The following is a 13,202-nucleotide window of genomic DNA, read 5'->3' as shown; positions in this document are numbered from 1 at the left end:
TTGCCCCTGGTTGTGCAGACAGCGAGATTCTGATAAACAGATCTAGTGAAGGTACACTGCATATTCTCTCTCGTGTCGTGGCCTTAAGGTGCCTCTGTGGTGTGTTTGTGTTGGCATCCCACTGGGGCACAAGGTTGAATCAGCCTTGTTTTCACCTCATTTCAACCCCCCAACAAATCGATGTGATGACATTGAAACAACATAAGACGATTTCATCTTCTTTTTTTTTTTCAACCAAGTTTTAACCTAAATCCAATGACATAGTGCAATGTTTTGTTGAATTCACGTTAGACGACAACTCAACCAAATGTAAATCAAAACTAGACGTTGAACTGACGTCTGTGCCCAGTGGGATAGTTGTAGTCTTTAAGTGTAATTTCTGCTCTCACAACTTGGAGTGCTTTGGTGGTTTCTTTTCTGAAGCATGGTGGCTTTTGGTGTCCAAATGTTGTTGGGTCATGTGATGGTGTTGGGTCATGTGATGGTGATGTTGTTGGGTCAGGTGATGTTGTTGGGTCAGGTGATGTTGTTGGGTCAGGTGATGTTGTTGGGTCAGGTGATGTTGTTGGGTCAGGTGATGTTGTTGGGTCATGATTAGAATGTAAAAAGGTTGTGGCTTATTGTTTCCACACAAACAAGCACTGCTTACTTAGGCATTTTGGAAAGAGGGTGGAACTATAGATTGAAGACATCACAGTCTGTATTTTCAATGTCATGAGCATGTTTTTCCCCCCCTTTTAGCCAAAGCTCAGCTGAACGCTGACTGACCATTGACACGGACGCCAAGGCACCGACAGGACATCCGTGAATGAAAATAGTTGATGGGCAAAGGATCTAATACTAATCATTTTCAGCAATTAATGCCAGAGTGATGTTTTATAATACTTTTTATTGGAGTTAAAACACGATAATAATGTTTTCTTTTAAAGAACCAAAAGGAGTTATTGGAATCTCAACAAGAGCATTGAAACTGTGCGTGTACTTAATGTTAAGTTTGAATTGGAGTTGTGTTTTGCACTTTAATGTGGTGTGTAATTGTTAACACTACTAGTTTTTGCAACAGAATCATTAGCTGTGTTTTTGAAGTGTGGTCTATATTTCTAAATAAATAAGTTCTAAGCAATGTTGTATAGGTCGTTGAGATGGAAACGTAATTATGACATGAATCATATATTTATTTTGACTAATGAAAGACAATCTTGCACCAAATTGCACCCTTTGTAGCTCAGCACTGCCATGTAACGCTTTTGCCAATCAACTGTATTGTATTATGTGTCATTTAAAAGGGAAATAAACCATAATGATGTTTTATGGAAATAAAGGTTTTAACAAAACATGTTGCCTCATGTCCAGTTCTCTCTCACTATTTAATCATGAACACACTCTTATACGGTCAATGTGTCATAAATCAACTCACTTCAAACAGTAAATGCAAGACGATTCAATCACGAGCATTTTTATTTTGGGCACAATTCTAGCCATAGTGCTGAAGATCGGCTTTATAGAGCGATTGACAATTAAAGGGATCACTCTTAACATTTCCCCCAAAAAATGTATGACAAGACATGGAAAATTACAACATTGTCTCACTAATGCATTTCTACAAAATACACAACATACGCAGCAGCAGATTTGGCAACAACAAAAAAGCACATTATGCATACAGGTTGTAGCATGGAATAATTTTAGCTGAGCATATTTACTTCACACAAAGTGGCCATCAATTCAAAACACACATAACTGACACTGCTCGACTGCACACCAGACCCGAATGCAGATTGAGTTCTCATCAGAACTGAAAATTAGATCCCGACCCAAGCCCGTAAAGCTTGAAGCCCGAGCCCAGGCCTGGTCTGACATCACAGAAATTAAATGAGCACAACCCGAGAAAAAAAATGCCAGATGTCTAGAAAAATAAGTATAATGATTTAAATTGGTTTTGAGAACGAGGCGGGTGGCAGCAGTGAGGAGACGAGGAAATAGCCATTGGGCCTAGAAAAAACGTAGAGAGAAAAACTCACCTTAATTATGATCAACTGAATGATGAAAATATAGGCTAATGCAATTGAAGGCATGTATCAAATTCTTGCTTATCCTGTATATCCCTAAATCATATGCAACCGTTATACACATTTAAAGCAATAGTCCTGTGTGGTCACCTACAGTATCATTTCAGCACCTTTTTGATTGGGACAGAGCCTTTGCGCTGCTTTGAGACAAGCATGTGGGACTCGTTTAGATATATCAATCAATGTCAGATTTTTGTTTTCACAGAATCAGTTTGGATATTTGGTAACTATTTAAGCTAAGGGAAATGTTAGGTATATTGATCATCTTTATTCTAGTTTGCTCATATATTAGCTGATCAGAAAATGTGTCTAGCATGTATAAAAGTGGATTTTGATCTTCACTCGCGTGAGTAGTCTGTCCTACTCCTGAACAAAAGCCTGTGACTTGTTTGATAATCAATGCAATTTTTCACTGAATCTCCATCTGTATATTTGTTTAATTGATCTCTGGCCGGACAGGTGGAAGTGGTAGCTCATGTATTCGTTTGCTCATCTATCACTGATCAGAAACATCTAGCATGCAATGTAGCCTAAACCAAGTGTATTATTTATCTATTGACTCACATATTAGCCTTATATAGAGCCTAGGCTATTTTCCTATCATCCCAATCCCACTGAAACCCAACATCCTGACTCCCCATGTAATTGTAATGGTCACATTAGCATGGGGCTAACAGACAAATCACAAATCTACAGCCATCAACATACTGTTGTCCTGCCCATCTAATGTGCTTCCTTGGGTTTATTCTGATAGACACAAATTAACTGGGATTGCTGGCTGGACAGTCCTGTCTTTAAAAGCTCTTCTACATTATGCATGTCTAAATATCACTATAACTCTGCGCTGTCTCGTATTGCTGCCCATCAGAGCTTCAGTAGAGAATGAGATCAACAAATTGTATGAGAGTAGATATGGATTTTAACAATATGCTCTCATCTCTCCGTTATTCATGCACTGATCTGCTATCTGTATAGGCTAATCATCAACTCAAATATTGCCAAATAGGATATTTTGTCATTCGTTGGAGGTTTTCTAGCAAGCTTAGTATCTTTGGTCGTTTGTATGATGCTACAGCCTGCTCTGTGTTGAGATATCCGACTACTGAAATGCACTGAACTAATTGAGGAACATGATAAAGCTCGGAATTTATGAACGGCCTGTTTCACAATTCACAAAAATGTAATTGCTGATCAAAGTTACTCTATCATTACCAAATATCAGTTTCACATAGTGGCCCAGACAAGCCGGCAACGTAGCTCAGGGAGAACCCTGCTATAGTGATCATATTTTAAACGGCCACCTTGGTAGATTTGAGAAAATATTCATCCCTACTGTGTGGTACTTCAGTTTATTGATGTTTAAGTACATTTTATAACATGATGAGACATTCAACACAATTTAATTAAAGCTTTTGCTTCGTCTCAGAACCATTACATCACGTCGGTACAGTCCCTCTTTCAGTTAGGAATTCCTAACAAAAATTGACAAGGAAACAACATCAGCTTGGGAGTACTGCAGAGACACAAAAGAACGACTTATGTACAAATCTGTGGTTTGACTTTAGAAAAAAAGTGCCTGTTTTTCTCCCAGTCTTAGGATGACTTCACAAAGGCCATTTTGAAGGTGTGTTTCTTGTCCTCTGGGCTTGGTGAGGGGGGTTTGTCTGGTGAGCCCTGGGGTTCTGAGGGGCTGTCTGGGGCATTGGGACTGGCTGGTTGCTCTGCCTTGCTTTGGCCCTCTACGGGTGGTGGAGGTGGGGCTGGGTCAGGCTGTGGAGCGGAATGGAAGAGTCACAAAATGAAGATCTGGAGACTGGGGCAACATGCAAGTATGTACATGACATTTTGCCTGTATAAATTATGCCTCTGACTTGAGCCAATCACAAACAGTCTTAGTAAAGAGACGTTGTGGCGCTTCCATGTGCTGTGCTATCTTACATAGCCATGCAAACATACAAGTCTAATGAGAAGCACCATCAGTAACTCGAATCTTAAAATAAGATTATATCAATCAATCAGTATTACATCACGGTCTAATCATGTCATGTAACAGGCCAGGATTGTGTTCATTGCAACAGAAGTTTTTATTAGACAAATTCAGATAGTACCTTCCAGGCTTTGGAGATTTTTCTTCTGTTTGGTTCCTAACGAACACAACCCAGCTAAATAGAATGAAAGCGTACCCAAAATTGCTTCAGCCATTCAACCCCATAGATAATAGTACAGCAGATTGTCTGACGTCATAGAACCCCTATTCATCAGAATGGAACAATTTGTCAGCCATCTTTGCTAGGATCGATGTTAAACTTAGCCCACCCAATCTACCTACCTCATCCCCATATTGTTTTTATTTACTTTTCTGCTCTTTTGCACACCAGTATCTCTACTTGCACATCATCATCTGCTCATTTATCACCCCAGTGTTAATCTGCTAAATTGTAATTACTTCGCTACTATGGCCTATTTATTGCCTTACCTCCTCACGCCATTTGCACACACTTTATATAGACTTTATTTTTTTCTATTGTGTTATTGACTGTACGCTTGTTTATTCCATGTGTAACTCTGTGTTGTTGTGTTGCACTGCTTTGCTTTATCTTGGCCAGGTCGCAGTTGTAAATGAGAACTTGTTCTCAACTAGCTTATCTGGTTAAATAAAGGTGAAATAAAAAAACTTCTGTCTGATCTCTCACCTCGCTAAAGCCCAGTCCGACGTGTCTCCTGTTCCTGCCTGACAGCTTCCCATCCAGCCCCTGCTGGTACTGCAACTCCAGCTCAGAGTTCATCCTCTGGTCCTCCGCCCCTGCAGAGGACAAACTAGTGAAACACCAATCATACCAAATACAGTGCTATCTGGTCCCAGATAGTACTGTATTGATATGGGAAAAGGTTAGATTAGATGAGATAGATACATCTGTGAGTAAAGCATTTGAAAGGGGTGTAGAATAGGGTTGTCAAGATACCAGTACCTTGACAACCCTTTTTCTATAATTCAAAAGAGTGTTACTCACCGCTGCGGACATGGGATGTTGATTTGTGATCTCCAATGACTAGACGTCCAGTGTGTTCTTTCTGCAGGACCAAATACAGTAGACATATCATTCTGTAATACCAGTTCTGTTCCTCCTTTGACAATGCTATATGGATAATAAATTGTAGCCTACGATAAAATGGTGGCTCAATCTAATAGTGGAATAGAGGTAACTGCAATAACTAAATAATAACTGAGTTACAGTAATAATAGTCCAGTACCAGACTGGCACACTCGATTCAACTAGTCAAGGGCTTGGTGATTAGTTGACTTAGCTACATTTGAAATCAGGTGTTCCAGTTAGGGCCACAATAAATATGTGAAACGTCTAGTGGTCCCTGATGAGAGGGTTGGGAAAAATAGTCTACATAGAATATGACCAAACAAACCTTCCCTGCGCCCATCAACCTCAAAAACTTCTGCTTCCTCTCGTTGTCCCCCAGATCTGCAGCTGCCCATGGAGTAGGTCCATCCTGCAAGAACAACACAGAATTGCCTACAGTACACAAGGAATGGGATCCCACCAAAACGTAGCCTAGGCCTATTATTGCACCTTTGGCTCGAAGCTCACAAACAACTTCCCAATTGGATTAGCTCAAGTCACACATCTTAATATAACACTAACTAGCCACGTCATATGCCTAGTAGTAACAGCCTTGAGTTCATTTATATCAACATAAATGTTTATTAAATTGACTGGCTGACTATCTTGCTGGCAAGCTTCATCATGATGTGTCAAACTGGCCACCTTAAGGTGAATAAGTTAGCTAAAAATAACACTTGTGATTTGTTGACCAACGCTAATTAAACAGTTAACGTTAACTGTTTTACTCTATGGCTTTGTTGAGCTCGGACGCATTATGTTACAGGCTGCATAGCTAGTTAGGATGCAAATAGACTGCATACTTCTTTGCTAAAGCAAACCAGATACGGGCCTTGCTAGCCAGTTCGCTAACGAAGGTTAGCTGAACTGCAAGGCCTGTCCCGTTCAATGCATTTAGCTATAGTTCACCTACTTCATTCGGAGAACCAGGTCTTTTCGTCCCGTGTCGATTCCCTTCAGAACTCATTTTCTTCGTAAAAATGTTTGTTTTAGCTAGCTAAATCAAAAATATTGACATAGCAGTAGACTGGCTAGCTATGCCACCATCAACAAACAGTTGCAGTTGTGAACTCAAACGGAAACTAGCGATTCCAACTTCCGGTTGCGTTGATTTCTTCTTCTTTAAAATGTTATGGTAGACTACACCTATTGGTATATTGCCGCCACCTACTGTACGGGGTCTTGAAACAAAACAAAAATAATATATTCAAATGCAGGAAGAGGGATAATATATTGTAACGACCCGGTATTGTGTTCTGTGTTTGTGGGTGTGTTATGACCCAGCCGGGTCATTACAATATATTTTTTTATCATACAACCATCCCACTCCTTCAGTTACATTCAAATCGCATTCAGGAGCATTCAGCAACAGGATTCCTTATAATGCTTCTGTAGAAAAGTTCCAGAGTCCCCAAAAACACTCAGCCACACTCACAATGCCTATTTTCTTAGATTTCCTCTCCGTTTGTGCTGTGCAGTTTATAACCAAACTAATAAAAGCTACAACGTCCACCTTCTTAACATACAATATGTCAGGATCCCTCTGTTGACAAGGAACATCATCTTGTGTCTCTACTCCTACTACCATTACTTCTTCAACTTCACTCTTTTCTTTCACTGCTCAACAACTTCAGATAGGTGGCATTCTGGACAGCCCTTATTCTTACCACCTCCATCACCCTAACAGGACACTTCAGAAATTCGGGTGCATGTTCACCACCACAATTGCAGTATTTAGGCTCAGCTGGCACATAATACTCCTCCCGTCTACATATACTTGACACAGCCACGGCCTGTTCACCCCACTACCATCCAGAAGGCAAGGTCAGTACAGTTGCATCCAAGCTGGGACCGAGAGACTGAAAACCAGAATCGAAACCGCAGGTCCGGGACAAGGTAGCATGTCTGTTGAAACTGGTAAAAAAAAAAATCTGGAAAAACAATTCCACTTTGATTCCCTCCATGGATGGGTGTATCTTTGAATTTGCTGTCGAATGGCCTGCTCCTTCTCCATTTTCGGAACATCAGTCCGCTCCCCTAAAGTGACCGCCACTCTCTATCTTTGGGCACTCAGGAGAGTACGCTGGGATGGTCCTAGAGTCAGATATAAGTTACACAAATAATTGTAGGTAATTTCTCTATCTCTGTCTACATCTGACATAATATAGTAAACTTACCATTGGTACAGCAGTCAACGATGCCGTTTAGGAAGGAGCTCAGACCGGAAACACCATGTCTTCTCCTCCTTGATGGGTTTCACCACTAACGCCCTGGCAGCCTTGGATAACTCTTGCTTTAAACGGAGCACTCCCTCCTTTATTGTAACCTGCTGTCTGTCCACTAAATAACTGAGGTCCAAGGCAGGCACTTGGAGTTTTGCGACCATCCCCTGCTGGCCGAACATGTTCCTATTGGGCATGTATTTTAATGTACAGGGCATGTACACTTGAGTTCACCAGTCGCACTTCCTCACCTAGAAAATAAAATATCTAATTCATTTAACTAGAGATTAATAAATAGGCTACTAGAATTATTATATTACTGATTTTATTAAATCAATTGGTAGTAGTTATTTACATAGGAAGGCAAAAAAAAAGGGGTTAAAATGTGCTCATTAATTTACTCAAAACGTTGCAGCATATGTACAGAAATGGTTGATACGTTTTAAAAAACCTTCTTGAGATCCTTCAACAACCTCCAGGATACCTACAGCACCCATTGTCACAGGAAGGCCAAAAATATCAAGGACATCAACCACCTGAGCCACGGCCTGTTAACCCTGCTATCATCCAGAAGGTGAGGTCAGTACAGGTGCATCAAAGCTGGTACTAAGAGACTGAAAAACAGCTTCTATCTCAAGGCCACCAGACTGTTAAATAGCCATCACTAGCCAGCCTCCACCCAGTACCCTGCCCTGAACTTAGTCACTGTCACTAGCTGGCTACCACCCGGTTACTCTATCCTGCACCTTAGAGGCTGATGCACAATGTACATAGACAACCTTGTACGTGGCTTGATTCATGTGTCTTTCACAAAGACAAATCTGCCCGATTCCTGCCTTGCAGAAGCACCCCCAGATCATCACCGATTCTCCACCAAATTTCAGTGGGTGCGAGACACTGTGGCTTGTAGGCCTCTCCAGGTCTCGCACCCAATGTCAAATTTGGTGGATCGGTGATGATCTGGGGGTGCTTCAGCAAGGCTGGAATCGGGCAGATTTGTCTTTGTGAAGGATGCATGAATCAAGCCACGTACAAGGTTGTTCTGGAAGAAAACCTGCTTCCTTCTACTCTGACAATGTTCCCCAACTCTGAGGATTGGTTTTTCCAGCAGGACAATGCTCCATGCCACACAGCCAGGTCAATCAAGGTGTGGATGGAGGACCACCAGATCAAGACCCTGTCATGGCCAGCCCAATCTCCAGACCTGAACCCCATTGAAAACCTCTGGAATGTGATCAAGAGGAAGATGGATGGTCACAAGCCATCAAACAAAGCCGAGCTGCTTGAATTGTTGCGCCAGGAGTGGCATAAAGTCACCCAACATCAATGTGAAAGACTGGTGGAGAGCATGCCAAGACGCATGAAAGATGTGATTGAAAAATCAGGGTTATTCCACCAAATATTGATTTCTGAACTCTTCCTAAGTTAAAACATTAGTATTGTGTTGTTTAAAAATGAATATGAACTTATTTTCTTTGCATTATTCAAGGTCTGACAACACTGCATCTTTTTTGTTATTTTGGCCAGTTGTCATTTTCTGCAAATAAATGCTCTAAATGACAATATTTCTATTTGGAATTTGGGAGAAATGTTGTCAGTAGTTTATAGAATGAAACAAAAAATGAATTTTTACCCAATCTCATACCTATAAATAGTAAAACCAGAGAAACTGATCATTTTGCAGTGGTCTCTTAATTTTTTCCAGAGCTGTGATATATAAATATAGTATTCTACTGTATTCTAGCTCAAATGAACCTTGTCGACGATCAAAATACTTAATACAGAGATGTTTTTATGTTAAAGTATTGTAGGGTATTAGTTGACTGATTACATCTCTTTGCTGAGATTTACTCCCTAAAGTGTTTCCATTGCCCTTTTTAGCTGTTTGATCATAATATCGTAATTCAAATAACATTTTATTTACATAGAACATTTTACAAAAGTAAATACCTTAAACCTACAACATGAGTGATCTAGAATTTTGCTTTCCTAACAGTGAAGTCCATATCCTGCATTTTTATTACCAACTCCTGACAGAAGATGTTTGTTACATTTTCTTCTTTTTGTTTTCATTCTGTTTTGTTTATTTGTGGAAGGCAAGTATATGACTATCCAGGTTCAATTTGTGTCTGAAGCTTATCCCGCAGTGAGCACAGTTAAATGTCTCTCCTATGTGAGTCGATATATGCTTTTTAAGGCTATATTTCTGTCTGAAGCTTTTCCCGCAGTCCCCACAGGTAAAAGGTGTCTCTCCTGTGTGAGTCAGTAAATGAACAGTTAGGTTTCCCTTATGGTTGAAGCTTTTCCCGCAGGCACCACAGCTAAATGGTTTTTCTCCTGTGTGAGTCCGTATATGCCTGTTAAGGGTAGCCTTCTGTCTGAAGCTTTTCCCGCAGTCACCACAGACAAAAGGTTTCTCTCCGGTGTGAGTCCGTATATGCATGTTAAGGGTATCCTTGCGACTGAAGCTTTTCCTGCAGTTGCCACAGCTAAATGATTTTTCTCCTGTGGAGATCTGTATATGCCTGTTCAGGGTCCCCTTGCAATTTAATATTTTCACGCAGTCATGTTTTTTAGGCGTGGTGCTGGGTTTCCTCAATAATGGGTTGGGATCCAATGGTGGGCTTATGTCAAATCCTACTAGATCACTGCTTGCAGCTGAGCTGTGGCTGGAGACATTGCCTTGATTATCTCGAGGGTCATAAGGATTCCCGAGGTGGGTCACTGTGCCAAAAGGTTTGAGATCCAATTCTTTGGAGTCACTCTCTCTGTTCTCCACAGTCTTGGTTTGGGAAAGAGTCAAGGACTGAAGTAGGTCGTCCTGATCACAATCACTTTTCACACAGGAAGGAGTGAACATGAACTCTACAATGTCAGGCTCCAGCCCTTGAAGCTGCCCTGCCGCCTGAGTGGTCCCGACTTCCTCATCTTCCTCTTTAATCTGCATGGGCTCTGGGTCATCCGTCTCCAGACTGGAGTTCCATTCCTCCTGGTCACATTGCTGCTGCACTGGGTTAACCTCCTCTGCAGAGACGGTAAGCGAGAACTGGAGGGAGTCTGTTCTACATCGTTTCATCTCCGGTCTGATCCGCAGCAGTCTGCGTAGCCGGTCATTCTCCACTTTAGATCGGGAAATCTCCTCCTGGTACTCCGCTACCACTTTCTCTACTGCCCCCATAATCTCTACGGTAGCCACTGTTAAACTCTTATTAACAAACACACTCAAAGACTGTAATTTTGCCATTTTCAGTGGACTGAGATTTAGGTATTCCGTTAACTGCGTCTACAATCCACGTAAGGAATGTGCCCGTTGCAAATTCAAAACAAACATTCTACTTCCTTGTTGTCTTGTTCTTTAGTGTTTGTCAGCGGGTAGCCAGCCTGAAACGGACAACAGCGCCGCTAGCTGGATAGAGTTCTGATATGGGATAGATACACTACATGTCCAAAAGTATATGAACAACGCTCGTCGTACATCTCATTCCAAAATCATGGGCATTAATATGGAGTTGGTCCCCCTTTGCTGCTATAACAGCCTCCACTCTTCTGGGAAGACTTTCCACCAGATGTTGGAACATTGCTGTGGGGACTTCCTTCCATTCAGCCACAAGAGCATTAGTGAGGTCGGGCACTGTTGTTGAGTGATTAGGCCTGGCTCGCAGTCAGTGTTCCAATTTATCCCAAAGGTGTTCGATAGGGTTGAGGTCAGGGCTCTGTGCAGGCCAGTCAAGTTCTTAGACAACGATCTCGATTTCTGTATGGACGTCGCTTTGTGCACAGGGGCATTGTCATGAAGAAACAGGAAAGGGCCTTCCCCAAACAGTTGCAATAAAGTTGGAAGTACACAATCGTCTAGAATGTCATGTATGCATATGTAACCGATGTGAAACGGCTAGCTAGTTAATAGCGCGCTAATAGTGTTTCAATCGGTGACGTCACTCGCTCTGAGACCTTGAAGTAGTTGTTCCCCTTGCTCTGCAAGGGCCGCGGCTTTTGTGGAGCGATGGGTAACGATGCTTCGAGGGTGGCTGCTGTCTATGTGTGCAGAGGGTCCCTGGTTCGAGCCCAGGTAGGGGCGAGGAAAGGGACGGAAGATATGCTGTTACATATACAGTGCATTCGGAAAGTATTCAGACCCCTTGACTTTTTCCACATTGTTACGTTACAGCCTTATTCTAAAATCGATTAAATAAAACATTTTCAGCATCAGTTCACATACAATAACCCATAATGACAAAGCGAAATCAGGTTTTTCAAACTGTTTGCACATTTATTAAAAATAAAAAAACAGATATCTTGTTTACATAAGTATTCAGACCCTTTGCTCTGAAACTGGAAATTGAGCTCAGGTGTGTCCTGTTTCCATTGATCATCCTTGAGATATTTTTACAGCTTGATTGGCAAAAACCAAGCCATGAAGTCGAAGGAATTGTCCGTAGAGCGCAGAGACGGGATTGTGTCAAGGCACAGATCTGGGGAATGGTACCAAAACGTTTCTGCAGCATTGAAGGTCCCCAAGAACACAGTGGCCTTCATCATTCTTAAATTGAAGAAGTTTAGAACCACCAAGACTCTTCCTAGAGCTGATCGTCCGGCCAAACTGAGCAATCGGGGGAGAAGGGCCTTGGTCAGGGAAGTGACCGATTGTTTCTCTGACAGAGCTCCAGAGTTCCTCTGTGGAGATGGGAGAATCTTCCAGAAGGACAACCATCTCTGCAGCACTCCACCAATCAGGCCTTTAAGGTAGAGTGGCCAGACGAAAGCCACTTCTCAGTAAAAGGCACGACAGCTCGCTTGGAGTTTGCCAAAAGGCACCTAAAGGACTCTCAGACCATGATAAACAAGATTTTCTGGTCTAAAGAAACCAATATTGAACTCTTTGGCCTGAATGCCAAGTGTCACGTCTGGAGGAAACCTGGCACCATCCTTACGGTGAAGCACGGTGGTGTGAGCATCATGCAGTGGGGATGTTTTTCAGCAGCAGGGACTGGTTGACAAGTCAGGATTAAGGGAAGATGAACAGAGCAAAGTACATCAAGAGATCCTTGATGAAAACCTGCTCCAGAGTGCTCCGGACCTCAGACTGGGGCGAAGGTTCACCTTCCAACAGGACAGCACAGGAGTGGCTTCGGGACAAGTCTCTTATTGTTCTTGAGTGGCCCAGCCAGAGACCGAACCTTAACCCAATCGAACATTCCTGGAAAGACCTGAAAATAGCTCTGCAGCGATGCTGCCTATCCAATCTGACAATGCTTGAGAGGATCTGCAGAGAAGAGTGGGAGAAACTCCCCAAATACAGGTGTGCCAAGCTTGTAGCGTCATACCCAAGAATACTCGAAGCTGTAATCGCTGCCAAATGTGCTTCAACAAAGTACTGAGTAAAAGGGTCTGAATACTTATGTAAATGTCATATTACAGTTTTTAAAAGCCTGTTTATTCTTTGTCATGCTTTGTGTGTTACTAATTGCTGATAATTGCTGTTTACCTCTCCAGGATAAGGTATCCTTACAGGAAAACAACCACTTGCCTTAAGGTAACTGTCCAGTGTTTCCCGATTTCTATTAAATATGACTTACAGTGCCTTCAGAAAGTATTTAAGGTGCATGTTTGTGTACGATGTCTAATAGCGAAGTACATTTAGGGAGAGAGGCGCAAACACAAACACAAAACCCACAGGGCACAAAGTGGTTCAATTAAGGTTGTTTCAACGTAATTTTCCAATGTATTGTGACATGGCATCTACAGTGCTTTCAGAAAGTATTCACACCCCTTGACTC

At 41.9% G+C, this 13,202-nt stretch overlaps 2 protein-coding genes across 10 annotated transcripts in view; one reads left to right on the top strand and one right to left on the bottom strand.

The window, feature by feature from the left end:
* Positions 1-1,336, top strand: part of LOC129854993 (pleckstrin homology domain-containing family A member 7-like) — a 166,773-nt gene extending 165,437 nt beyond the window's left edge. For all 9 annotated transcript variants that reach the window (XM_055922218.1, XM_055922217.1, XM_055922216.1 and 6 more), the window contains one exon: positions 742-1,336. In XM_055922218.1, coding sequence (XP_055778193.1) covers positions 742-767 — 26 coding nt within the window. In that variant the 3' untranslated portion in view covers positions 768-1,336. The remainder of the gene's footprint in view (positions 1-741) is intronic.
* Positions 1,337-3,402: 2,066 nt separating this feature from the next.
* On the bottom strand, positions 3,403-6,305 carry LOC129854995 (small acidic protein-like). The gene is made up of 5 exons (XM_055922226.1): positions 6,117-6,305; positions 5,490-5,573; positions 5,081-5,141; positions 4,763-4,872; positions 3,403-3,839 (listed from the first exon to the last, which is right to left on the bottom strand). Exons 1-5 carry the CDS (start codon positions 6,168-6,170, stop codon positions 3,663-3,665), a joined length of 486 nt encoding a protein of 161 aa, XP_055778201.1. The 5' UTR covers positions 6,171-6,305; the 3' UTR covers positions 3,403-3,662.
* Between the last annotated feature and the right edge of the window lie 6,897 nt (positions 6,306-13,202).

This window comes from Salvelinus fontinalis, chromosome 5, assembly GCF_029448725.1.
Source record: "Salvelinus fontinalis isolate EN_2023a chromosome 5, ASM2944872v1, whole genome shotgun sequence".
NCBI classification, from domain to species: Eukaryota; Metazoa; Chordata; class Actinopteri; order Salmoniformes; family Salmonidae; genus Salvelinus; species Salvelinus fontinalis.
This window is presented reverse-complemented; position numbering and strand designations above follow the sequence as displayed.

Coding starts and splice junctions, on each gene's coding strand:
- LOC129854995 (XM_055922226.1), bottom strand. CDS start 6,170: ATGAGTTCTGAAGGGAATCGACACGGGACGAAAAGACCTGGTTCTCCG. Junction 5,142..5,489: donor GGTTGATGGGCGCAGGGAAG/GTTTGTTTGGTC, acceptor TTGGTCCTGCAG/AAAGAACACACTGGACGTCT. Junction 4,873..5,080: donor AACATCCCATGTCCGCAGCG/GTGAGTAACACT, acceptor TGTCCTCTGCAG/GGGCGGAGGACCAGAGGATG.